At 39.1% G+C, this 26,909-nt stretch overlaps 2 protein-coding genes across 3 annotated transcripts; one reads left to right on the forward strand and one right to left on the reverse strand.

Moving 5' to 3' along the window:
* Positions 1–960: 960 nt before the first annotated feature.
* si:ch211-133l11.10 (rho-related GTP-binding protein RhoU) lies at positions 961–4,081 on the reverse strand. Of its 2 annotated transcripts, XM_051909497.1 has the most exons (4): positions 3,824–4,081; positions 3,496–3,715; positions 3,185–3,243; positions 961–1,629 (listed from the first exon to the last, which is right to left on the reverse strand). In XM_051909497.1, exons 1-4 carry the CDS (start codon positions 3,824–3,826, stop codon positions 1,153–1,155), a joined length of 759 nt encoding a protein of 252 aa, XP_051765457.1. In that variant the 5' UTR covers positions 3,827–4,081; the 3' UTR covers positions 961–1,152. The 2 variants fall into 2 exon arrangements, with proteins under 2 accessions (XP_051765457.1, XP_051765445.1); XM_051909485.1 differs by having other exon boundaries at positions 3,496–4,081.
* A 15,065-nt stretch (positions 4,082–19,146) lies between these two features.
* On the forward strand, positions 19,147–25,731 carry dla (deltaA). Its single transcript, XM_051909462.1, has 11 exons — positions 19,147–20,478; positions 20,562–20,861; positions 20,947–21,007; positions 21,084–21,341; positions 22,112–22,172; positions 22,266–22,396; positions 22,615–22,784; positions 22,881–23,097; positions 23,185–24,010; positions 24,101–24,335; positions 24,444–25,731. The coding sequence occupies exons 1-11, from the start codon at positions 20,425–20,427 to the stop codon at positions 24,447–24,449; spliced, it is 2,319 nt and encodes a 772-aa protein (XP_051765422.1). The 5' UTR covers positions 19,147–20,424; the 3' UTR covers positions 24,450–25,731.
* The last annotated feature ends 1,178 nt before the right edge of the window (positions 25,732–26,909 follow it).

The raw sequence follows: 26,909 nt of genomic DNA on the forward strand, positions 1-26,909 counted from the left end.
ACCCTAAAGTTGTTCCAAACCTGTACGAGTTTCTTTCATCAGCTGAACACAAAAGAAGATATTTTTAAGAATAACAGTTGATGGTCCCCAATGACTTCCATAGTATTTTTTTCCCATACTATGGAAGTCAATGGGGTCCATCAACTTGAGGGCGAGTAAATTATGACAATTTTCATTTTTGGGTGAACTATCCCTTTAAAGGATTAGCTCACTTCAGAATGAAAATTTCCTGATAATTTACTCACCTCCATGTCATCCAAAATGTTAATGTCTTTCTTTCTTCAGTTGAAAAGAAATGAAGGTTTTTGAGGAAAACATTCCAGGATTTTTCTCCATATAGTGGACTTCACTGGGGATCAATGGGTCCAAATGTCAGTTTCAGTGCAGCTTCAAAGCGCTCCACACGATCCCAAATGAATAATAAGGGTCTTATCTAGCGAAACAATTGAATGACGTAGGCAGAAGTACCGATCTAATGTGTTTACAGAGTGAATGTGCAAAGACTAAGTCAATCGCCCTTTACAAAAAAAGGTAAAACAACGATGTCGGACGATTTTGAAGTTGGAGGAGAAAATGAGATGGAGTTTTTTGCCTTACAGCAGTACTTCCGCCTACGTCACGCGTGACCTTTCCAACGTGATTATGTAATGCGTGGCGCATCGCAGAGCAGTACAAGACGAGCATTTGTGGTTAAAAAGTACATTTTTATTTTATTTAGAAAATGGCCGATTGTTTCTCTAGACAAGACCCTTATTCCTCGTCTGGGATCGTGTAGAGTCCTTTGAAGCTGCACTGAAACTGACATTTGGACCTTCAACCCGTTGGTAACTGTTGAAGTCCACTATAAGGAGAAAAATCCTGGAATGTTTTCCTCAAAAACCTTAATTTCTTTTCGACTGAACAAAGACAGACATAAACATTTTGGATGACATGGGGGTGAGTAAATTATCAGGAAATTTTCATTCTGAAGTGAACTAATCCTGTCCTACATTGTTTCTCATTGAATATCCTGTTTAATTTGGAAATACATCACAGTAAAATGGGTTTGTGAGTCCGATTTCATCTTGACTTTAAGGATGCATTTTAAATTGTAAGCATCTGACTTCAGCAAGAAAGGCAACTCAAACCCACCAGTGTAACGTAACTTCCGCATCACTGAAGGTCAAAGCTCTGAACACAGCTCAGTTTCCTCCACCATGTTTCTGAGAGCTGTTTGATTTTATCTGGAGTTTTTTCTCTCAGCGTCTGAATCCTCGGCCATGCCGCCTGCTCCGCATGCCTCATACTCGCCAAGATGGCGCCGTCGAACACTTCCTTCAGGTTCTTCTGTGTCAGAGCAGAGCATTCTGCAAACGTCACGGCACCGATGCTCCGGGCGCACAGGTGGGCCTCGTCGCTGCTCACCGGTTTCTCCTGGCCGTCTGCGAGTCGGATCAGCACCTGGACATCCTCCCGCAAGTCGCACTGGGTGCCCACGAGGATGATGGGAACGCCCGGACAGAGGCGCTGAACCTCAGGGGCCCAGCGGTCCGTCACGCTCCTGAAGGAGGATGGAAGGACCACGCTGAAGCAGAGCAGGAAGACGTCAGCGTCACGGTAACAGAGAGGACGAAGGCGGTCAAACTCGTCCTGTTGAAGAGAACCAGTGTGAGCAATAAATTGATCATTCAAACATTGCAAAGCCACTTTTATATAGTTTTTTTCCATATTTAAGTATAACCTAAGTTGCAAATGCTTTCGTATTTATAACAGAAGATGTGCCAGTAAATATGCCAAATAATAAATTACAGCAGGGACATTTCATCAGCCAGTTCTATTACTGTGTGCTGAACACATCACAGAGTCGATCTATGTGACAGTCAAACAGGAAATCTACAGGACTTAATCCTAGGAGAATCCACGGATCTAAGTCTAACACTAGGTGGCGCTCATTGGTCACATCCTGTTGCTTACATTTAGACGCTGATCCGCCGCCCCCCATCTCTGCCATTCACAGCACAGAGAGAGAAAGACAAACCGTCCATCAAGACAAACTGATAGATAGATAGATAGATAGATAGATAGATAGATAGATAGATAGATGGATAGATGGAATGATAGACAGAAGGATAGATAGATAGATAGATAGATAGATAGATAGATAGATAGATAGATAGATAGATAGATAGATAGATGGAATGATAGACAGAAGGATAGATAGATAGAATCATAAAACGATGGATGGATGGATGGAACGATAGAACGATAGACACAACGAAAGATAGAATCATAAAACGATGGATGGATGGATGGATGGATGGATGGAACGATAGACAGAAGGATAGATAGATAGATAGAATCATAAAACGATGGATGGATGGATGGATGGAACGATAGAACGATAGACACAACGAAAGATAGATAGAATCATAAATGATAGATGGATGGATGGATGGATGGAACGATAGAACGATAGACACAACGAAAGATAGAATCATAAAACGATGGATGGATGGATGGATGGATGGAACGATAGAACGATAGACAGAAGGATAGATAGATAGATAGATAGATAGATAGATAGATAGATAGATAGATAGAATCATAAAACGATGGATGGATGGATGGAACGATAGAACGATAGACACAACGAAAGATAGATAGAATCATAAAACGATGGATGGATGGATGGATGGATGGATGGAACGATAGACAGAAGGATAGATAGATAGAATCATAAAACGATGGATGGATGGATGGAAGGATGGAACGATAGAACGATAGACACAACGATAGATAGAATCATAAAACGATGGATGGATGAATGGATAGAACAATAGAATGACAGAACGATAGATAGAACGATAGAACAATAGATAGAATGATAGAACGATAGATAGAACAATAGAATGATAGATAAAACAATAGAATGATAGATAGATAAATGATAGAACGATAGAACGATAGAACGATAGATAGATAGAATCATAAAACGATGGATGGACCGATAGAAAGATAGACACAACGATAGATAGATAGAATCATAAAACGATGGATGGATGGATGGATGGATGGAACGACAGAATGACATAACGATAGATAAACGATAGAATGATAGATAGATGATAGAATGATAGATAGACGATAGAACGATAGATAGAACGATAGAACGATAGATAGAACGATAGATAGATAGATATCTCACCTGTCCTGCCATGTCACACAGTTGAAGTTGAACTGGTCTTCCATCCACCACAACTCTTGCTAAGATAGTGAAACACTTACATTTTAATCAATTTGTATTCATTAATAAATAATAAACAATAAACCTGAGCTAAATGTATTAATGAGTTACTGCAAGGGGGAAATATCGCGTATAAGATGTCAAAAAGTCCATGCTAGGTCTTATTCTATATGTTTACTTATATCACTGTAATATGAAGCAATTTGAAGTGATCGGGCGCGTACTTGAGTGCACACTTACAGAAGCAGTATGGATACTTGAAGTGAGTTTACCTGTGAAGTTGTCAAAGGCGGTGGGAATGTGTTCTGTCGGATATCCGTTCGTGGTGTAGCTGACGATCAGACTCGTTTTACCCACCGCTCCATCCCCGACCAGCACACACTTGACCCTGCGCTCAGATACGGCCACGGACGCCGGGGAGTCTCGCGGAAGAGTCGCTCGCGGTGGAACCGGAGGCGGGTGATCGTCTTCATTTACCGGCGCAGCCTCATCCTGCGACGGCATTGCGTTTTCCGGTAAACAAATGCAACTTTAGTGGTGCAAAACAAGCCTATGGCCGCTGTCAACACACTGATTGTGTAAAAAAGCTGCTTTATTTACCATTCCTGCATCGTTAAATGATAGCGCGGAATCCCTCGCGCACCTGCTGTGTTCTTTCTCTCGCGCTCTCAAGTCAAGTTCGAGCGCGCGCACCCGCGTCAGGTTGATTGACAGACGAGCATCTGCTGCAGTAAGAGGATTAATACTCGACACATGCGCTCAGTGTTGCGTTTCACTGACCCTCACATCTCCTCCCAGCGATGGAGGAGAGAACAGAGAAGTTGGAGGAAACAATAGAAAGGTATTTTCTCCTCAAAAATCAACATCTTTTTCGAGTTATAATACTAATACACTAAAAACATGCCAAAAACTAGAAGATATATATATATAGAGAGAGAGAGAGAGAGAGAGAGAGAGATAGATAGATAGAGTACAAAGTCAAAATTACAAATATCTCCTGAATAAAATATGAGGTCAAGTGATAAACGATGTGAAAGGTCAAGGATGTGCTGACATGTGACAAATCATTGCTATGGGCAACCAAGACTGGTCTGTTTTGAATAAATAAGTAAAAGATTGGTTAATTCTCTGAAAAAGTGTAAACATTGTTAGTGGCGCTATCAAAACCAGTGTCATGGGTATAAGTTTGTCCTTGCTAGTTCTGCATCTTCACTCAGAACAAATACTGATACTAATTTAGCTATTAAACAACACCTTGCTGTTTTGACTTTATATCTTCTTCTCAATCGCAACACGTTCAGTGATTATGATGAAAAACAGCAAGCTCATCCCTGTCTCTCCCTCTCCTCCATTTATCTTCCAGCTCCTCCTCACCTCTCTCTCTCTCTTTCTGGGTTGAGTTCGCAGTGAATCTGCTGCCATCTGTCCACCCGTGCGCTCCTGCAGCCACCAGAAGGCCTCAACATGTGCTGATGTAAATGGAGAGCTCAACTTTCCCAGGACAGAGCTGACCCTGGCAGCCGCCCTCACACACAAACACACACACACACGCGTATATCACACCATCAAAGGCACCTCACGCCCCTGATCCCCGCACACACACACACACACACACACACACAGACAGAAAGAGAGATTCGCTGAAAACACATTTGCTGAATACAAGTCCATCAAACAGCCGTCAGATCATGGCCAGATAAGAGCTGATACCAACACACACACACACACACACACACACACACACACACTTACACTCTTCTGCTACCTCTGGAACATTCAAGCTAATATGTGTGTATTTGTGTCCATGGACGTTCACACAAGTCACACATTTACACATCTATATATGTGTGGGTGAATCTCATGAAACCGGGCCATATTTCACCCTACAATCATAAGAAAAAAATGTTTTAATATTATTTGAATTATTATTTAATTTTTTTACAAAGAAAACTAACGCTCATTTTAAGGCCATTATGTTTTATGACATTATTTTGACAATTAAACAATTATTATGCAAAAACAAAAATAATATATAATTATGAGTAATCCAGTAAATTAATGAAAAACTGGTTAAGAAATGTCCATATATATATATGGATATATCTAAAATATTCTAATAATGTTGTATAATATTAGAGATGCACCAATACTAAATTTCTCCACCGATAACGATAGCTGATTATTTAGTGATATCTGCCGATAATGATAGTTTCTGTCTTTTATACCTTCTTTTAAATTGATGATAATTTCATTATAATTAATCATTAATCATTATATTTTTATCTTTATATTTTGAAAGAAATGCAAATAAAAACTAGTTTCAGAGTAATTTCTATCAGTTATAAACAAACACGTTACTCAAATTATTATTAACAAACATTAACTAATTTCTAAAGATTAAATTAATATTTCTTAACTTTCTGAATGTTATTAATTCATATAATTACTATTTATATTGCATTTTCCTGCCCTCTTTTGATTGACAGGACATATTGGCCCTGACTATCGGCTGTTTTTAAACTAGTGACGGATAGTGTGAAAATTTGCTTTTAATCGGCCGATACCGATTATTGGTTTATATTATATATAAAAATATTATATTTGTGCAATGCAAAAAATCTGAATAGTCCTAAAACAGGATTCCTTCTTTATGCAAAATATTATGTAAAATATATAATATATAGTCAGATTTTCTGTTGATTTTAGGTTGAAATATGGGCTGGGCTTATTTTCATGAGTTTCACTGTCTGAATGTGTATGTGTGTGTTGACGCAGATGTGTCTCTACACACACACACACAATGCTGTCCCTCAGGACCTGCAGTGTGTGTGTGTGTGTATTGTGGGAGGACTCTATCTTAATAGTCTCAGTGTGAAATAAGGGGCCGGATCATCTGATGGGTAAAAATGATTAGAAGAGGAAGGGTCTCGGTGGAACACAGGACTCTAAGCTGGGGAGGGACGGACGGATAGAGAGATTCCCAAAAGAAAGAAAGAAAGGATGAGGGTGGGAGGGGAGGGATGAGAAAAGACATAGGGGATGCAGAGGGGCGCCAGGGCACGGCGATGTCACACACTTTTTTTGTGCCTCAGTCAACAGGCGTGTGCCATGATGTGTGTGTGTGTGTGTGTGTGTGTGTGTGTGTGTGTGTGTGTGTGTGTGTGTGTGTGTGTGTGAAAGCACAGCCCTGCTGTCCAGCTTTAGTTCAGAGCATGGGAACCGACTGAACACACACTCCTAATGACCCGCGTGCTGCTTTTATTATATCACACACACACACACGTACACACACACTCCTAATGACCCCTGTGCTGCCTTAATAACACACCAACAGGCGTCATTAGATTCGTCCACACAATGGCATTATCACACAGATCTGCTTCTGCAGCAACACAACAGAGGCACATGTGTGTGTGTGTATATATGTGTGTGTGTGTGTGTGTGTGTGTGTGTGTGTGTGTGTGTGTGTGTGTGTGTGTGTGTGTGTGGATGGACGCCGACATCCTGATGTGGGTTAATACACATGCTACATGCTATTTTGTAGCTTTACATTAACGTTTTTTTTTCAGTCTGCTTTTTTTTCAGTCTCTAAAAGTAGAAGTGTTTTTTTTTTAATTTATGAAGTTGTTTTGTGAAAAAATGTTCATTTTGATTTACCATCTTACCAACTTTTGTAAGAAATTATGCAAACCAGAAAACCAAACATATTATTTATATACTAATATTTATCTTTATGTAATTATGTCCATTATGTTAAAAATTGGGTGTGTATGTAAATGTGTATTTATGCATGTATTTTTTTATTTTATATTAATTTATATATGTCCATTACTAATGTCAAAATTGTTTATATAAATATGTATATAAATATATATATATAAAAAAAAATATATATATATAATTTAAAATAAAAAATACATATATATACATTTATATACACACGATTTTTAACATTAGTAATGTACATAATTTATGTATATATATATATATATATATATATATATACATATTTTAAAATAAAAACAACAACATCCAGTCTCATATTGGATTTTGACATAATTGACAGGTTTATTTTATATATTTATTTGTGTATATACACCAAAAAAAAAAAAATCAAAATTATTGTTATTTAATTAGATTATTAAATTAAATTCGTTGTTTAAATTATTTATTAAATTAATTCGTTTATATAGTATGTATGTATGTATTTATTTATTTATATAAATAATTTATAATATTTGTATAAATAACCCATAACTTTACAATGATTTAACAGAAAATACTACTGTAAATAAATTAATTAATTAATGAAAATGTAGAACTTTACAATAAGTTTGTATAGTTTAATATTAGCGTTAACTTTAACATTAAAATAAAGATTAGTTGCTGTTTACAAGTAAAAGATTTTAGATTTTATGCCTTTACAAGTTGTACAATACCTTTTTACATATATAAGTAATCGTGGTAAATGGGTATACTAATGGTTAAATATGTGAATATATAAATATAAATATTATCTATCTATCTATATATATATATATATATATATATATATGCAATTTTTTACATTAGCAGTTAACAATTTTAAATAAAAGTAAACAGTTAAATATGTTTTTCTTGCTAGTTTGCATACGTTTTTACAAAAGGTGGTAAGATGGTAAAGCAAAATTTCTCTGCACACTCCTTAAACGATCATTTTTGCACAATTTGTTTCAATAAGGCTCAATAAACAGTAATGTTTGAGTACCGTAGAAAGATTTCAGCATCAAAAAAGCATTAAAGTCACTAAACGCCTCCCTCACGCATTAAATAAGTCTCCATTCTCTATAAACCTGAATAAATGACACAGTCGCTCTGGAGTATCTCTTATTATCTCATAAACAGCTGTGAGTACAGGTCATTCGAGAGGCACGGCCTCCAGTGCGTGCTGGACTTTGTCTTCATTAAAGTTTGGAGAAACCATGCCTCTGCATTTGTGCCCGTGGGCTGAATGGGCCGCGGGTAATAGATGGAGTACAGGGACCTTTGAGGCGTGTGTGTACGTGTGGAGATGACCACTCCACAGCAGCTGTCTGTCCAGCTTGCAGGGGCATCGGCACACAAAAGCCCCTCTCCCCCGGGGCAAGACACGCAGGGCAGGGGTCTAAGACCTCTACAGAGAGCACACAAGAGCGACAGAATGCAGGAAAGCCAGAGAAGCACAGTGGAGGAAGAGAAGGCTGAGTGCTGAGAAAGAACGAGGGCTTCCCCCCCTTCACCTTCAGGACCCCTGTTTGTCCCAGAGCGACCGGCGTGTACGAGAGAATTCCTGAAGAGATCACAACAGGTGCACAGTGGAGGAACACTGACAAAAACACAGATAATCAGAGAGAGAGAGAGGGTGAGAGTGCAACAGGGAAATAAACTCTGTCCAGTATGAACTGACTCCAGACCTGCTTATGAGTCTCAATAATGTCAACAGCTAACATATATTTAATATTAAATATATAAACTATAATACTTTATATACAATTTTAATTTATAAAGGCCTATATTATTTAATGTTAATTTGTAAAATTCAGAATTCCATCAATTAAGAAATTAAATAAAGAAATTATGAAAATTAATTAAGAAATTATAACAAAAGGTACACAAAGTTAAACTTTTATATTACACCATATTTATTGCAATTATAATATATATTTTATATTTATGCATATTATTGATGTAGCAAATTAGCTCAAAAGGGAAATATTCACGATTAATCATAAGCAGTTATGAATAATTATTAAGATTTCCCTTTTGAGCTCATTTGCTACATTAATTAAAAAACAATCAACGTCCATAGTCTCATATTTTACATAACTGACAGATTTATTTTACATATTTATATTCATATACATCCATATGTATAATAAAATTATATGTATATATTAGATATATGTATGTTATATATATTATATTTATATATATATATATATATACACACACACACACACTATTTTGAGATTTTCTAATATTTACATATAATTGTATTTTTATTAGAAAAATACCAAATGAATAATAAAGTTATATATATTTAACTATTCATTTTTATATTTTTACAATAAAAATATAATTAAAAAAATTAACAGGTTTTTGTCAATATGAGACTTTGCTGTTTTTTTTTAAACTTTTAAAATTTAATTTAATTGTATTAAATTTAATGAATATATATATATATATATATATATATTTATAATAAGATTTAATTAACATTAAAGACAATATTCATAAAATGTAATAAAATTAAATTAAATTTTAAAATAATTTTTTAAAAACTATATATATATATATATATATATATATAGTGATATTTTTCTAATAAAAATATAATAAAAATTATTCTGTCAGGTTTTGGTCAATATAAGACTATGCAGTTTTTAAAAAATAATTTTATAATTATCTTTAAAAGTTAATTTCTTTTTATTATATATATATAATTCATTTAATTTTATTTATTATATATCATTTAATTAATAAAAACATAAAAGGTAATATTGATAAAATTAAAAAAATGTAATACATTTTAAAATTATAAAATTATTTTTTAAAAACTACATAGTATCATATTGACCAAAACCTGGCTGAATAATTGTCCTGGTCAATATATCATCACTAATCGTCACTAATCAATGGTAACAAACACTGGGGCAGGGTTTCGACAGTTATTGAGCTGCTGGTTTAAAGGTGAATATAAACATGAGCATCATGGCGGTGTGTCTACAGATCTCGAATCATATCTGATGTTGAGCTGTGATGGATGAGATGTCAGAGGACGGGGTTCGATCACTGACTCCGGATCAGTGCGTGCTCAGAAAACAACTCCTTTGTGATGAAGCTCTTCCCACGAGCTTCATCTTACCACCGACACACTCGACACCTGCCACCGGCTTTGTCTTAAAAGCTCATCTTAGTTATTCTGTTTTTTTGTGGCTTTGTTGAGGGCAGGTCACTTTTGGAGGGTGTGACTCCGACATTCAACACTTGATTTTGTTACAGAAGCGTGATTACTGTACCTGCAGCTCTTGTAACCTACAATCACGCCCCGTGTCCCATCACACACCATGTGTTTCTTCCAACGTGACACTCGAGAGCTTTAGCGTCCCATATTAAATGAACTTGAATCCATGCAATGTACCCCAAACACACACACACACACACACACACACACACACACACACCTGTGTTGTCAGCGTTGTTTGGAAATGAGCAATCACCCTGCAACAGATTGTTTGAGCCTGTCTGGAAGATAGTGCTCATGACAAAGGCTCATAGAGAGCATGTGTCCTCAGGGAATGTGTGTGTGTGAGGGGGTGATGGAAGTATAGAGCAGGGGGTATAGTTACTGCCCCCTCCTCCCCTTTTACCCCTTTGTGGGCCCTTCTGAGGAGGATTGAGGAGGTTAAAAGGGAGGAGAGGGAGAAGAAAAGGAGGATGGGGGATGTGTGAGCCCTAAACACAGGTGCCTACATCTGTTCATCCTCAGGGCAGATGCTGCTGCAGAGACACAGAGAAAGAGAGAGGACTAACTTTTATGGGCTTCATTTTCAAAACAAAAGCCTGGAGTACACTACAAGTCAAAAGTTTGGACACACCTACTCGTTCTTTGTTATTATGCTTCTTCACATCTTGAAGTAATAGTAAAGTGGAATTATGTAGAGTCTAAAAATTAAACTTAGTCTAGATCCAAGCACTGCTCACTCTGGAAATTCATCAACCAGCATGAGGTGCATCTATAAACACTACTGAACACTCTTAATAAGGTGTGTCTCAATTTGTGTTCTTATGCACTATTCTATGACGTTTTGTAGTATAAATAGTGTGAGTATGTTCACACAGAAAATTCCAAAGAGAAAAAATGCACTTTAAATACACAGTGCATGCACTTAACTAACCGGGGGGGAAAAAGTGTGGAAAGTTGGACACTTGATGACACTGTCGCAGCTTTAATTACATAGCAGAGGGGGAGGGGCTATCATGACAAAATAACCTTATGTTCAAAAACATACACTGTTGAGTGCATAAGTACATAGGCTATAGTGTGTCATTTGGGACACAACTAAAGTTTCCAAAAGGGGGTTCTCAAGTTTTGGTTCCCCAAAGAATCTTTCAGTGATCAGTTCTTAATTTTTTCTTAGTGTGAAGAACAATTTAATATATATTAGAACCTTTTTTCCCAACAAAGAACACTTTGTGGAATGGAAAGGTTCCGTGGATGTTAAAGGTTCTTCATGGAAGCATAGATGCCAATCATTTTTAAGAGTGAAGGAGGAACATGCGCATTGATGGTGCTTTTCATTCTTTGTCCATTTCAATTAGATTCTATGAATAAGTTCATGCACAATTTATACTGTGACACCAAAATATATTTGGACACATAAGTCACACTTAAAGGCACAATATGTAAGATTTTTGGATTAAGATGTCCAAAAACCACTAGAACAGTTATATATTTTGTTGACTTACATTATCCCAAATGCTTCCAAGAATGTTTAAATCCAGAGAAATAAGCCATTTTATTTTTACCATGTCGCCTATCAATGACATCATACCTGCGTTACCCTTGATTTCCGTTTTTATTTTGTAGAAACCATAGAAAAACCAAAGACGCTTTAATATATTATGTGTTTTATTAGACAGGTGAGCAAATGTTTGGATACAATTATAGACAGAAAACTATCATTATTGTTAAATAGCTCAACACGCTTAGTCTTATTGTTTGAATCTCGTTTTCTTGATTTTCCACGAATAACCTGTTTTTATGCCTCAGAGAAAAACACTATTTTGTCAAGTGGCTAACATAGCATAATCAGATGCAGTAATACAGCATTCTCTCCGTCATACAATAATTTTTAAAATTAATTGTATAGGGCTGGACGATTAATCGAAAAGTAATCGAAACCGAAATTCAGAACCTCTAACCGACGTAATTTTCCCATGTCGGTTATTTGGGTTTTTTAATCTTGTTAATACTTCCCACTTAAAAACATACTACCGCGTGTGTAGCCACGTGACTTCGCCCCATCCAGTCAACACACAGAGACGATGCGCGAGCGGTGAGCCTTGCGTCTTCACTAAACTTTGTCAGTTGTATGTGTTTTAAGGTTTGCCAGTTTGGACATTCAAGCGATTTAGACGATCGGATGTGTATTATTATATCGAGCTACCGTGCTCGCGCAGCTGCGTTGTGGCACGAACACTCATACAAACAGCACTGAGAGGAGCAGAAACTAGTTGTCAGCGCTGTCCTGTGATTTATCACTAAAGTAGCTTAGAAACTTAGAAAGTTATTATAGCATATATTTTTCTACTTTTGAAGGAACTATTTACAACCCACAGCTTCATAATTAATAGAGAAACGGTATGATTAATTCACACACGCAATCGCTCTCATTACGTACTGGTACTGTGCTAATTTATCTTTATCTGATTTACAACGAGCAGAAATCTGTAAGAAATGTTACGAACCATAGATAAAATAACTGCTGAAAGTGAGCTATGTCAGATCACTCTTTCAATAGGAAAAAATATCCCACCTTTAATAGTCAAGCATATTTACAGTACAAACCTTGTCAGTGAACTATGAGGGCAAAACAACAACAAAAAACAGAAACAAAATAATCGTAAATTAATCGTAATCGAGGTAAAATGTTCAATTAATCGATGTTTTGATTTTAGGTCATAATCGTCCAGCCCTATAATTGTATGCCATTTAACAAGCCATCCAGCATTTATTAATATGATATTTTAATATCAATCTAGCTTACTGCAGTGTGCAACAAGTGTCTCACAGCAGCTGCCGAGCGAACGCACAGAGTAACGTTATAACATCTCAGTCAAATGTATCTAATATGATAAACAGCGCTGCTTTACCCCACATACGAATGACCGAAAGAATCATAAGTGGTGACTGTGGCATAATAAAAGTTCTGCTGCTCTCAAGCCATGCGTTGCATTCGTCTCTCTCATGAGCAATCGCTCCAGTGGCCATGTTCAGCTCCCACAACACTCAGCCCTGCTCTGCTTCATACTACAGTAACGTTAATAATTGCATCCATGAACATGATTTCTGCCCGAGACCTATCCCTATTCTTTTCCACCGGCTGTGAGGTGAAGACAACGCCTCTGTTTTGAATAGGCGACCTCTAGTGGCGAAAAATTACATATTGTGCCTTTAATGCCTTATCATCACTGCATTGGTGTTCGAGCAGAATAACCACAGGTGGAGTTCATCACATTAACTATCAACATGATCCACTAATGCTTCATAAACACAAAGTGGCACAATATACTCGATTTTGAGCACTTGATATTTATTTTTTAAAATCAGCTTTAAAATAGCTTTAAAAAACTTTTTGAATTTGAAGATCAAGGTAAATTATACTTAATTTGTCTTCCGGGAAACATGCAAGTATCTTCTGTTGCTTCCGAAGGGCAGTACTAAATGTAAAAAAAATTATATTTCAACAAAATAGGAAAAATTTGGACATCTTCATCCTGTTCAAAAGTTTTCACCCCCTGGCTCTTAATGCATCGTGTTTCCTTCTGGAGCATCAGTGAATGTTTGAACCTTTTTTAATAGTTGTGTTTGAGTCCCTCAGTTGTCCTCAGTGTGAAAAGATGGATCTCAAAATTATACAGTCACTGCTGGAAAGGGTTCAAATATGCAAAAAATATGCAAAAGGACCTGGAGGATTTTTCTGAAGAACATTGGTCAATTTAACTGCTCAAAACAAGCAAGGGACTCATGAACAACCATCACAAAACAAAATCATTCAGGTAACCACACACATGCTGTATTAAGAATCAATGGTTCACACTTTTGAATGGGGTTATTTTAATAAATTCAGCTTTTTTTTTTTTTTGTCTTGTGGGCTATATATAAACATCTTTTATGTAAAATATCTTTCTCAGGACAGTACTAAATAAAAAAAAACATGCATTTTGTATGATCTCTCTTATTTTGTTAAAATTCTTCACATTTTCACAGATTTTGCAAGTGGTTCACATACTTTTTCTTGCAACTGTATATACAGTACTGTGCAAAAGTCTTAGGCACTCCAAAAAAATGTTTTTTAAGCCAGTTTTCTATCTTTTGCTGTAGTGTGTCATTAGAAAATATCAGTTCACATTTCTGAACATTCCTTTTGCCATTAATTGTAATAATCCAGTATGATCTGATCTTATATATATATATATATATATATATAATATATATATATATAAGCCTATAGTTTTTTAAAAAGTGCATAGTCTCATGTTGGCCAAAAACTGACAGATTAATTGGACTTGTAGGCCTATGCTATTTTAAAGTATGCTTTACTTCTTTAAAATAAATGCCACTTGGTTTGTTCTTATTTCATTAGATAACATACAGACATTCTAGTGACTTAAAGGGTTAGTTCACCCAAAAATGAAAATCCTGTCATTTATTATTCACGCTCATGCCGTTCCACACCCGTAAGACCTTCGTTAATCTTCGGAACACAAATTAAGATATTTTTGTTGAAATCCGATGGCTCAGTGAGGCCTACATAGGGAGCAATGACATTTCCTCTCTCAAGATCCATTAATGTACTAAAAACATATTTAAATCAGTTCATGTGAGTACAGTGGTTCAATATTAATATTATAAAGCGACCAAAAAAAAAAAAAAGACTTATATAGTGATGGCCGATTTCAAAATACTGCTTCAGGAAGCTTCGGAGCGTTATGAATCAGCGCATCGAATCATGATTCGGATCGCGTGTCAAACCGCCAAACTGCTTAAATCACGTGACTTTGGCGCTCCGAACCTCTGATTCGACACGCTGATTCATAACGCTCCGAAGCTTCCTGAAGCAGTGTTTTGAAATCGGCCATCACTATATAAGTCGTTATTTCGTTTTTTTGGCGCACCAAAAATATTCTCGTCGCTTTATAATATTAATATTGAACCACTGTACTCACATGAACTGATTTAAATATGTTTTTAGTACATTAATGGATCTTGAGAGAGGAAATGTCATTGCTGGCTAGGGAGGCCTCACGGAGCCATCGGATTTCAACATAAATATCTTAATTTGCGTTCCGAAGATTAACAAAGGTCTTACGGGTGTAAAACGGCACGAGGGTGAGTAATAAATGACATTATTTTCATTTTTGGGTGAACTAACCCTTTAAGTGTCCACAGTATTTGTCTACAAAATTTTATTTGAAGCATTTAAGCCATTAGCCCAAAAGGTATTAAAGATTATTAGAAACATATAGGCTACATTGTGAGGTGTGAGCAAGCTTTTGACTGGTAGCTAGCGGAACTACAAGAGAAATCCTACAATCATCACGTGGGATGAAAGTGCACTGCATCGACATCTTTAGCGTGGGGATTGTGGTGTCAAAAATGCCTATGACTTGTCAAATCAATATGTTGAGAGACAGAGGTCGATATGTTGTGGTGGCAGGACGCGCGCATCAGTCCCTGGAGCCTTCGAAGCAGATGTGTTTTGATACGCGCAGGCACGCGACAAGCGTCAGCTCCCAAACGTCCACGCCTGTTTCCTTACGCTCGCACACACCCACAAACAGACTCACACGGGCGCAAATAAGAGGATCCCTGCGTAATTATTGAATGATTGTATCCCCTCGGGAGGCCCCCGAGAGAAGCTCAATGAAGCCAAGACCACCATGTCCATGGCAACGACGCATTATAATGAGCCTCGTGGTCAGAGCCAGGGCGCGCGTGGATTGTTCTGCGTGCCCGCGGGCAGCTGGTCAAAGTAATATGATCTGAAACAATGCATGGACCACAGGTAGCCTGATGAACGCGCGTGTACCAACGTGTTTTTGTATTTTAGCAGAACTTTGATAAATATGTGACTAAAACACTTATTTTTCATTCCAAGACTGAAAGGGTGCGAATTACCCCTCTGACCCCCAAAGGAAGTGAAAACAAAAGGTTGGCGGTGTCTTAGTAAAAGTACATTTGCTTATTCTGTTTTAAATATAAGTAGGCCTACGTTTCGACAGGGTTTTGGTAATGATAAACATTTAAAACGAAGTAGGTAGTCAAAGCGTTTGCCTGTCTGAACTGGAAAATATAGCTAATGCGCGATCAGTTTCGCAGTATGTCGATAAAGTTTGACATGTCATTATTAAAGATTTATATAGCCTATAATAAAGTGATAATTATATCACGAAAAATGCTTTATTTAGAGTATTTTAGATAATTTATGGTTGACCAGCTATGCTAGTTGCGTGACACGAACCTATAGACACATGCGCCAAGGAAACTACTTATTATTTACATTTAAAAAATAAGTAGATGTTTAAAATTCCCTTAACCCCCTTCCTAAAAGCGATCGTATAAATCGCACACTGGATGCGCGCGCCCCTCTTTCTCTCTCTCCCTGCTCTATCATCCATGTTACCTTCTCCAATCTAGTGCCACGTTTTTGTAAGATACACCGTGGCGCATCAAATCAGATTCTCCAACCCCTTCGCCGATCGATAGGTCGCAAACAACATTATAGCCCCTAATTGTGATCCCCACACGACTTCATATGATCGATCCCGTGTGATGCGAGCCCAGCTTAGGTTCCCACGGCCGCCCATGTGCTGTCTAACTCCGCTGGGACTGCAACACTTCTGGCTTCGCCTGCGCCATCTGGCCCCTGCCGGCCCATACCGTTACAGGTTCTTTAACATGCTTCTAGTTCAATTTAGACCCAGGGCAGTGAGCACACACACACACACACACACACACGGGCAGAGGGAGGGAGGAGACAGGCGTTTAGTCAGTGGCAGATGGTGTGTAAGGGTCTGGTCGCGTCTGAAGGCGTACCGTAGACCCCCTTCAGTGACTGTCCCCCGAGGGGCTTCACAATCAATGAAAAACGAAAGCGCAAAGAAAGGCAAGAACAAGAAGCGAGCGAGTCCCACTGACCTGATAGCTGAGGGGCTTGAGTTACTGCAGGCTCCAGCACTTCAACTGTTAGTTCATTCCACAGGGGAGAACGGACGAGCAAAACAACCTGACCAAAGTTGTTGCTTAAAAACTCATGTTTGCCTTGCACACTGTAAAAAGTATTAAAAAGGGGGGAAAGAATGTAAACATAGGCTACTACAGTAAAAATCTTTAAAATGGTTAATTTTAAAACATTACAAAAATACACAAAATCATCACACGTGCATCACTAAATATAAGCCAATAAATTCATTTTTTTTTTTTTTTTTAAATATATTTAAAAAGGAAAAAGTAGTATAATAGTATGACATACCTTACACTCTACTACACTGGTAAAAAAAAAAATTGTCTCAAAAGGTGGTTTTCGAAGTGATGTCAAACACTGTAAAAGAATATTTGTTAAAATGTGATTTGTTATCACAACATTTTTTCTTTTGTCAAATCAACTTAAATAATTAATGTGGTTCAGATAACATAATATTTTGAGTTTCTGTTGATTAAACCAATCACCTTCATTGTATTAACTTAAATTTTTAATTTCACTGAACTCAAAATTTAAGGCAACCTGTTAACTTCTAACCAACAATTATTTTTTACAGTATAGAACCATTTTTGGTTCCCAAAAAAACTTTCAGTGAACAGTTCTTAAAAGAACCTTTTTAAAAAACCTTTTCCCACTATAAAGAACCTTTTGTGGAATGGAAAGATTCCATTGATGTTAAAGGTTCTTTATGGAACCATAGATGCCATTAAGACCCTATATTATTAAGAGTGTACTAAGAAAAATTGTATTTAGCAACAGCACATAAAAATTTTGAAAATACAGTGCAGGCCTATGAATAGCTTGTTTTTCATGGGTAAGGGGCATTCCCAGAATTCCCTATGCAAACTATCAATTTTATTGAGTTTTACTTAAAAAAGTTAGTTTTGCCTTCTTGATGTTATCTGTGTGTTTTATGCTGCATTATATGTTGTTTAGTCAGAGACCTGATGTTGTTTTTGTGGGTCACACTAAGGCCAATTTGATCATATTTAAGGCATCAGGTGATCTACCACCTGTGTTGTCATCAGAACATTTACAGTTAAAAATGAATGTAAACAAAAAAAGTAAATATCTCAGACATTTTGGTATTTGTCATATGGAATTAGTAAAATATACAACACTTTCAGAACATTGCTACTGTATTTTTTACAGTAAAGCTTCACAACTGCCAGTTTTTAAATCATAAAACTGAACAGTATAGAAATACAAAAACGTGATTTTTGGTTCAACAGGTTCCAACCTATTTTGGATTCATTTTAAGCCAGCCATTTTTAAACAACATTTGGGTTAAATAAAACTACCCAGCACATTGGGCAAACATTTAACCCAACCGCTGGGTTAAAACAACCCAATCACTGGGTTTGTCCATTTTCCACCCAACTTGAGTTGTTTTTAACCCAGCATTTTTAGAGTGTAGTATAAAAGTATACATGTGAGGGAGAAAAATTAGTAAACTAAACAGTAAAGAATTGGAACTGCTAAATTCAAATCACGCACACAGGGAGCAAATACAGAAAAAGAGGAATTCCATCTTTTCCAGCCCATGCCCAGAGTCCCACCCCAGCCCCCCGCGACCAGCAAAGTTTCACCAGGAATCGATTTTTTTCCACTCTATGATGTCAGAAAATTTGGCTCATTTAAAGGTTGGTGGATTGGATTGGAAATACAGAAAGAGCTGAAAGCATATCTTAACACAGTGATGTAATTTGTCTCACTTGTGTTTGGTTACTATGGACCTGAGGCGAAAAGCTTTTGTGCTTAAGAAAATCGCACTTAAATGAACGACCAAATTAAGACCCCCCCTCCACAACCCCCATTACACACGCGCAAAGCTCGCCCTTTTTCTCTTTCACACACACACTTTTTTTTTCGCACAACGAATACTAGCTTTGGGGGGAAAAAACTCGTAGCGGGTTCTAATGTAAGACAACAGTCGGGCATCGAAGAGGTTCAAAAGACGAAGAAAAACAAACATATATTTGTTTGAATGGGCTCCTGAGAATGGAACGATAAGGAGGCGATTTGCTTGTTTTTGTGGGGCTCCGCGGATCGGCCGATTATGAGAACGGTAGCGCAGGTGCTCCCTGAATTACCATACAGCTGAGAGCAAACTTATTCCGCCAGCACACAATAGCGGTGCGCCCCGGGGATGGCCACGCGAGTAACACACACACACAAGCTAACACACAAACGCACACGCGCGCGCTTCGGACTCTTTCACTGCACGCGTACACACACACGTACGCGCGCGCACACACACACAGCGGAAAAGGGAAAAGCAAGTGGAGAATTTGGCCTCCATACAAATGATGCGTATTCTTTTGTGAGTTTGCCTGACGCACACACAGTGTTAGCCTGAGGAATGTTTTTTACACACAAATCAGGACTCCCTGAAGCAGGAAACGCAAAGGGAAGCAGGCATTTGAAAACTGAGATTGTCTTCCTGTAATGTGCTGGAATTTAACTTTATAAACTTTTAAATATGTTTTTTAGACACACAAAAACACGCGTAACTCCCTGAGAGTGTAAATGAAAACAATATAAGATGAAACTTTTACGTCACGTATTTTGCATTGTGTCATATTCTAATGCAAATAATAATAAATAATCTGTCTAAAACGTCAAGTTGTAAATTACCGTCACTTCTGCGCGCACACACAGCAGCGCTGATGTGTTTGGTTGGTTGGTTGGTAGGGGCTGGTTGCAAGGGAGCCGCATTGTAAAGCGTGGGACAGATTGGGGGGTAGTGGTTCATTAGCATATTATTACCCCGGCATGTGGCACCCCGTATAAAACTGGCGGCAGGCGGCCTCGCTCCAGATACAAACGCACAGTGTCCGCGGGAGAAGGACGTGAGGAGTGATGTTGGACCAGTGACAAACCCTGGTTTAGGATCAGACGAAGAAGGAACTATAAGAGAGAGTACACTCCGAATTTTGAGGATTATATCATTCCGACGGAATTCAACAAGTCCGTTTATTTTAATTTGGGACTTTCGGTTTCTTTTGGACACACTTTTTTTCCGGGGAAGAACTGGGAATTCTTTTGACATGAAAGGGAACTGCGTTCACGCTCAGTGTCTTTTGAAAGCAAGCCTATTCCAATGAATCAATCAGCGATTTAATACGAGACTGATCTGGGAGCAGCTCAAAGACTTAAAAAAAAAAAACCTATTTATTTATTTATTTATTCATCATGGGACGCCACTTACTGTTGCTCTTCTCCATCCTGTACATGCTGCTCTGCCAGGTAAGGACTCCTCGCTCATGTCAGAATAAAGTAATGTGTTCATTCCTATCACATTTAGATCTAATTCATTCATTCTTCTCCAGGCGTCTTCCTCAGGCGTCTTCGAGCTGAAGTTGCAGGAGTTTTTGAACAAGAAGGGCGTACAAGGCAACAAGAACTGCTGTAAAGGTGGGATTACCACCCCATACCAGCAGTGCGAGTGCAAGACTTTTTTCCGCATCTGCTTAAAACATTATCAGCCCAATGCATCTCCAGAGCCACCCTGCACCTACGGAGGCACCGTCACCCCTGTGCTGGGGTCCAACTCTTTCCAAGTGCCAGATACCTTACCGGATGGTTCTTTCACCAATCCCATCAGGATGAATTTCGGTTTCACGTGGCCGGTGAGTACCCTTTTTAGCACACTGACTTTCAGAAGTAATTCAGAAGTCAGATGGTCTGATGAATCTGTTTTGTTTGCTGTTGCAGGGAACCTTTTCTCTTATCATTGAAGCGGTGCATGCTGATTCCAAAGAGGATCTGACAACAGGTATGTGATCTGATAACAAAAGTTAATTTGAATACTGTTGAATGGCATGACTGAAAAACGTGCATCTTCTATACAGAAAACCCAGAGCGCATCATCAGCACCATGACCACCCAGAGGCACTTGACTGTGGGCGAGGACTGGTCCCAGGACCTGCACAGCGTGGGTCGAACCGAGCTCAAGTATTCCTACCGCTTTGTGTGTGATGAGCACTACTACGGCGAGGGATGCTCCGTGTTCTGCCGGCCCAGGGACGACGCATTCGGTCATTTCACCTGCGGAGAACGTGGAGAAATTATCTGCGACGCAGGGTGGAAGGGCCAGTATTGCACAGAACGTGAGTAAAAATATTGTATATTAATAAATTAATAGGTATTGTAAACATTGCATACTCTGTAAATATTTGAAAAACTCAACCCAGATTTGAAAAGGCTGTGCTGTTATTTAGAAAAGAGAGGGAGAAAAAAAGAAGAGGGGGAAAAGAAAAAAAACAAAGTTAACGGTTACAAACAACTTGTAACTAAAACCCTGCCCCCCACACTCACACTCCCCCTTCCAGCCCACTCTCACAACACACCACTTGATTTATTCCAGTCGGGAGGAGGAAAGTTTTTAGGAATAATCTCACGCGTGCCATAAATTTACATGCTGCCGCTCGATTGGTTGCTCGCGGAGTGGGCCGGCTGCCGATTGGCTGGCGGAGGGGAGGTATTGTTTGAAGTGGGCAGCTGCCGGGAGTGCGCAGACAATGGAGCAGCTGTCGCCCGCTGGCCGCGCATACACCAGCTGTCCACTCTTATCTTCCCTACCCGGAGACATTGAGAGCACAGGGGAGAAAAAAAGTTTTGACCCACAGTGAAGAGAGGGAGGAAAGAAGGGTCCCCTTGTTTGTGAGTGCCCCATTGTTGTCATGTGTTAAGCAGGAATTCTTCAGTGGTGATTAGGAGATTTTGGTATTTTTTTAGCAAGGGAGAACGCTAATGGGTTTAAGTGATTCCACCTTCCCTTCTTATTTGACGCAAAATGTGTTAGTTAGGATTTACGGAAAGTTAAAATAAGAAAATGTGGCTCCTCGATCCTAATGCAGGTGTTTTATCCTCCTTACAGCAATTTGCCTCCCGGGATGTGATGAGGAGCACGGCTTCTGCGAGAAACCCGGAGAGTGCAAGTACGTTCATCACAATGTTCACGTCATTAGCTGTTGAAATCACATTCAGGACTGATTTTCTAACCGGATGATTTGGTTTATTTTGTGCATCAGGTGCAGAGTGGGCTTTAAAGGCCGCTACTGTGATGAGTGCATACGTTACCCAGGATGCCTTCATGGGACCTGCCAGCAACCATGGCAATGCAACTGCCAGGAAGGCTGGGGAGGCCTCTTCTGCAACCAAGGTAAGCACAAAAGATCAAAGAAAAGCATTTAAAATGGCCTTGAAAGACTAGAAGGATGTTTGGTAGAGAGGAGAGAGGCTGGCTGAAAGAGAATCATGAGTTCACAAGTACTCAAGACAACAAAGAAAGAGCAAGCAACAGCTGTCCAGCTGCGGTCCAACCATGTGTCGCTGCTTTTGGTCGGATTAATGCTCAACATATGTCCACCTCTGTTACAGATCTGAACTACTGCACACATCATAAGCCCTGCCTGAATGGAGCCACTTGTAGTAACACCGGCCAGGGCAGCTACACCTGTTCCTGTCGCCCAGGATTCACTGGAGCCAGCTGTGAGATTGAGGTCAACGAATGCACTGGGAATCCCTGCCGCAACGGAGGAAGCTGCACTGTAAGTGTAAATGTTCACATAATGACTTAGACTTGTATACATCCACGTACAAACAAAAGTTTTTGCAATAAAACACCCATTCTTTTGCTTTCACAGGACATGGAGAACACCTACAGCTGTGCCTGTCCGCCTGGTTTTTACGGCAACAACTGCGAGCTTAGCGCCATGACGTGTGCGGATGGGCCGTGCTTTAATGGCGGACGCTGCGCCGACAACCCAGATGGTGGCTACTTCTGCCAGTGTCCCACTGGATACGCAGGGTTCAACTGCGAGAAGAAGATCGACCATTGCTCCTCCAGTCCATGCTCAAACGGTATGATGCACTTTTGGATTTGAACTTCACAGATCTTTGTGTTGAAACAAGTCCAGAACCTCATTCTCTTCCCTCTTCGATCCACAGGTGCACGCTGCGTCGACTTGGTGAACTCGTACCTGTGCCAGTGTCCAGAAGGGTTCACGGGTATGAACTGCGATCGCGCAGGGGACGAGTGCTCGCTGTACCCTTGCCAAAATGGCGGGACATGCCAGGAAGGTGCCAGTGGTTACATCTGCACATGCCCACCTGGTTACACCGGACGAAACTGCAGTTCACCTGTGAGCCGCTGCCAACACAACCCCTGCCATAATGGCGCCACCTGCCATGAGAGGAACAACCGCTACGTATGTGCTTGCGTCCCGGGATATGGAGGACGCAACTGCCAGTTCTTGCTTCCGGACAGAGCGTCCCAAATAGGCAGCGACGTTCCCTGGACTGCTGTGGGGTCGGGAGTCTTGCTGGTGCTGTTGTTGGTAGTCGCATGTGCCGTGGTGGTGGTTTGCGTTCGTTCGAAGGTTCAGCAGCGACGACGGGATAGAGAAGATGAGGTCGCCAACGGCGAAAATGAAACGATCAACAACCTTACAAACAACTGCCACCGTGACAAAGATCTGGCCGTAAGTGTCGTTGGGGCACCTGTCAAGAACATCAACAAGAAGATCGATTTTCACAGCGATCACGACGACCTGAGCATGACTACAGAGAAGAGGAGCTATAAGACGCGACATGCGCCTGCAGACTACAACCTGGTACATGAAGTAAAATATGAGGTGAAGCATGAGGTGAAACTGGAGCACGCTGGGAAGGAAATGACGGCGAAGGAGTTGTCCGATAGCTGCGAGGACGTAAAGTGCCAATCTCTGCAGGACACTTCCGAGTTCGAGGAGAAGCGCAGGAAACGTCTGAAAAGGTAAAAATCGAGATTTTTCCTGTAACTATTAACTCAACTTCCTCTCAAAACTATGCATTGCTAACATGCTACTCTCTCTTCTCTTCACAGCGATGCATCAGAAAAGTCAAAATATTCAGAATCGAGGTATTCTGAATCAAAGTATTCTGAATCGAAGTACTCAGAATCAAAGTACTCAGAATCAAACTATTCCGATTCGCTGTATTCCGAGTCAGCATGTGCGTCGGCATGTGCATCGGCATCCACGTCGGCTTGTGTCGACACCAAATACAAATCCGTCATGGTGATGTCGGAGGAAAAAGATGAATGTGTAATTGCAACTGAGGTGAGTGGCACTTTACTTCATGCAAACAATGTACATCCATTCAGCGTTCTTACCTTGAATCTGGGAACTAACAGGCTTTTTATTGTCTCATCCTTTTCCCCATCTCAGGTGTAATGGGCCTGCAGGAAGCCGATGCTCATTGTGTCCTATGGGAGACATTTTGAACTCCCTAAGAAAATGCTGCTGCTCGAAACCTTAGGTGGAAACGTCCCACCTCGTGACTACTGCTGCTGAGAAACTAAGACTGATTAACTGATATTCAGGATGAGCTGGTTCTCTGTACTGAAAGAGGCACAGGCAGTGGTGGCCTGTAGGCTTGGAAACTTGTGGAAATGATAATGATGGCAGGAGTGTCATTGAAATTTCAAATGTAGTTGTAAAATTTACCTGTAAAGCCATTTTAAAGGTGTTGGACAATATGTGTCCATTTTTAAAGTTTTTTTTATTAACGTGGGTTCATCACACACGAAAATGGCATTAGGAAAAAAACGGAAACAGAAAGATACAAGAAAAGTAAAGTATCGCAGTGTTTTGCCATGTGATGTCCAATACAGCATTGTGGCAATGTTTTAACAATATTTTGGCAACATTTGCTGGTTTTTCGCCAATAATTCCCACAGGCTTTTACTGTGCCCAGAGACTGCACCAAACATTAAGGATGTTAAGGAAGTAGTTTAAAATAAATGTGTCACAAATCGTCTTGCCGTTGACTGTCTCAGCGACACCGTGGCAAAGTTGTGACAACATTTTAGCAATATTTTGGCAACATTTGCTGGCCCCACAAGTCAGTGTACAAGGGACTACATCAAAACGGTGGATGTTCAGCCATACTGGCCTGTCTTGCACTGGGTTAAAATGTCACATGATGTCATATCCTGTCACATGACCAGTGGAAACTATGTGTATTACTTGATCACTGTGTAAATGGGAAAAATAAGTGCTCAAAAAAACAAAACAAAAAAAAAAATCTCAAAGTCTTCCAAGCCTCCGCTTTTTTGCATTATGGTTTAGAAAATGTACGTAATTTGTTTTTCGACGTAAGAAGATAAGTTTGTGTTGATGATGAATAATATCCTTGTTTGTATGTTTTTTTGTTTTCTTTTTTATAACAAGAGTTGTATGATTTAAGTTAATTTATTTTTATTTAAGTTGTATTTCTAAATATTTGTAATGTTTTTAAGATTATTTAAGTTTGCGTTTTTCCTAAGTTGCTCCTGTTACTTGCAAAGGCACTTCGGGTTGCTGGGATGTTTTGAGAAAAAGATATTTAAAGAAGGATTGTAAAAAATGTTATTAATGCTATTGTTTTCATTAACAGGTTTTTGTTTGATTTCCTTTCTCTGAATGAAGTTTTAGCTTAAATTATTTTTCCAAATAAAGATTATGAACTATTGAATACATGTTATTGTTTTATTAACTCTGCTGCACCATAGACTCCTTTTTCACACTTCTTATTTCAGCTTTTTCAGTCTAAAGTAAAGACAAACTTATAAATCCCATGAACATACACAAGAGCCACCAAAAACAAACTGCAAAACATTTAGATGCTGCTAAATTGGAGCCTTTTTTCTTTTAAGTCTCTTTTGTGGTGATTTGCGTTTTCTATCGAGTCTTTTCTGGGTGTTGGATTTATGACTTCTATGTGTGCCACTCTGTAAGGGTTGGAAATGGTTCTTTAGAAAATAGGGAATAGATTGGGATGCGGGTTCTTTATAGGGATGAGAACGAAGCTAATCATTAACATCTGCTCTGGCCTCTTGGTCACCCCATACTGGGCTATTCATCGCTTTACCCCACATTCTGCCTGCCGCGGGTGCATCGCTCAAGAGAAGGGCCTTTGAGAAAAGCCGTCAAATAGCTGCAGGATGTTTACAAGTTTTCCAACTAGACTAGAGGGAGAAATTTAAAGCTTTGGGAAGAGCTGAGGGGGGAAAAAAAACCTTGAACTAGCTGGCAGATTTCCTAAATGGATGAAACTATTTGGCAGGTGTTTTGGCGGGAAAGCCTTTCTTGATTTCAAACATGCATGACTAAAATAACCAAAACCAAAAAAAAAAAAAAGAAGTGTTTAATGCTTTTCTCTTAAAAAACGTGTGTGCTTTCGATTAAGAAAAACTTTGCAAGAGATTTTGTATCCTAACATTGAAGTAGCTAGAGAACAAAATGTCTTTTGTTGAGCTTTTATGGCTAAACATTAAGCTGGAGGAGAAGTTCAGAGGAGTTCTGGCTGAGGTCTCTTACAACACTCATCAATGGAGCTCTGGGGAACAGGCAGAGTCACACAATGTAGTGGCGGACAATAGCCGATACAAAAGGGCACCATTTGGGAGAGGCAGTGTGTGCCTATGAATGGAGGGAAGGGAGGGGGCAAAGAACGACAGATGTTGTCTGTCCTCCTGAGTCAAAGCGTCCTGCAGGCAGAAAACACCAGCTAGACCCCACATGGCCATGGATGAGAGACACAATGGAGACCCTTCAGCTCACGTCTCTTGGTCTTCTCTGATATTTCACATCTGAACGTAACTTTAAACTACTTCACATTGCATTGCAAAAAAAGCACTTCACTTAATTTAC

The sequence above is a fragment of the Ctenopharyngodon idella genome, chromosome 1 (genome assembly GCF_019924925.1).
Source record: "Ctenopharyngodon idella isolate HZGC_01 chromosome 1, HZGC01, whole genome shotgun sequence".
NCBI classification, from domain to species: domain Eukaryota; kingdom Metazoa; phylum Chordata; class Actinopteri; order Cypriniformes; family Xenocyprididae; genus Ctenopharyngodon; species Ctenopharyngodon idella.

Coding starts and splice junctions, on each gene's coding strand:
- si:ch211-133l11.10 (XM_051909485.1), bottom strand. CDS start 3,727: ATGCCGTCGCAGGATGAGGCTGCGCCGGTAAATGAAGACGATCACCCG. Junction 3,244..3,495: donor CGCCTTTGACAACTTCACAG/GTAAACTCACTT, acceptor TCACTATCTTAG/CAAGAGTTGTGGTGGATGGA. Junction 1,630..3,184: donor TGTGTGACATGGCAGGACAG/GTGAGATATCTA, acceptor TCTCTTCAACAG/GACGAGTTTGACCGCCTTCG.
- dla (XM_051909462.1), top strand. CDS start 20,425: ATGGGACGCCACTTACTGTTGCTCTTCTCCATCCTGTACATGCTGCTC. Junction 21,008..21,083: donor CAAAGAGGATCTGACAACAG/GTATGTGATCTG, acceptor TCTTCTATACAG/AAAACCCAGAGCGCATCATC. Junction 22,397..22,614: donor AGGCCTCTTCTGCAACCAAG/GTAAGCACAAAA, acceptor CCTCTGTTACAG/ATCTGAACTACTGCACACAT.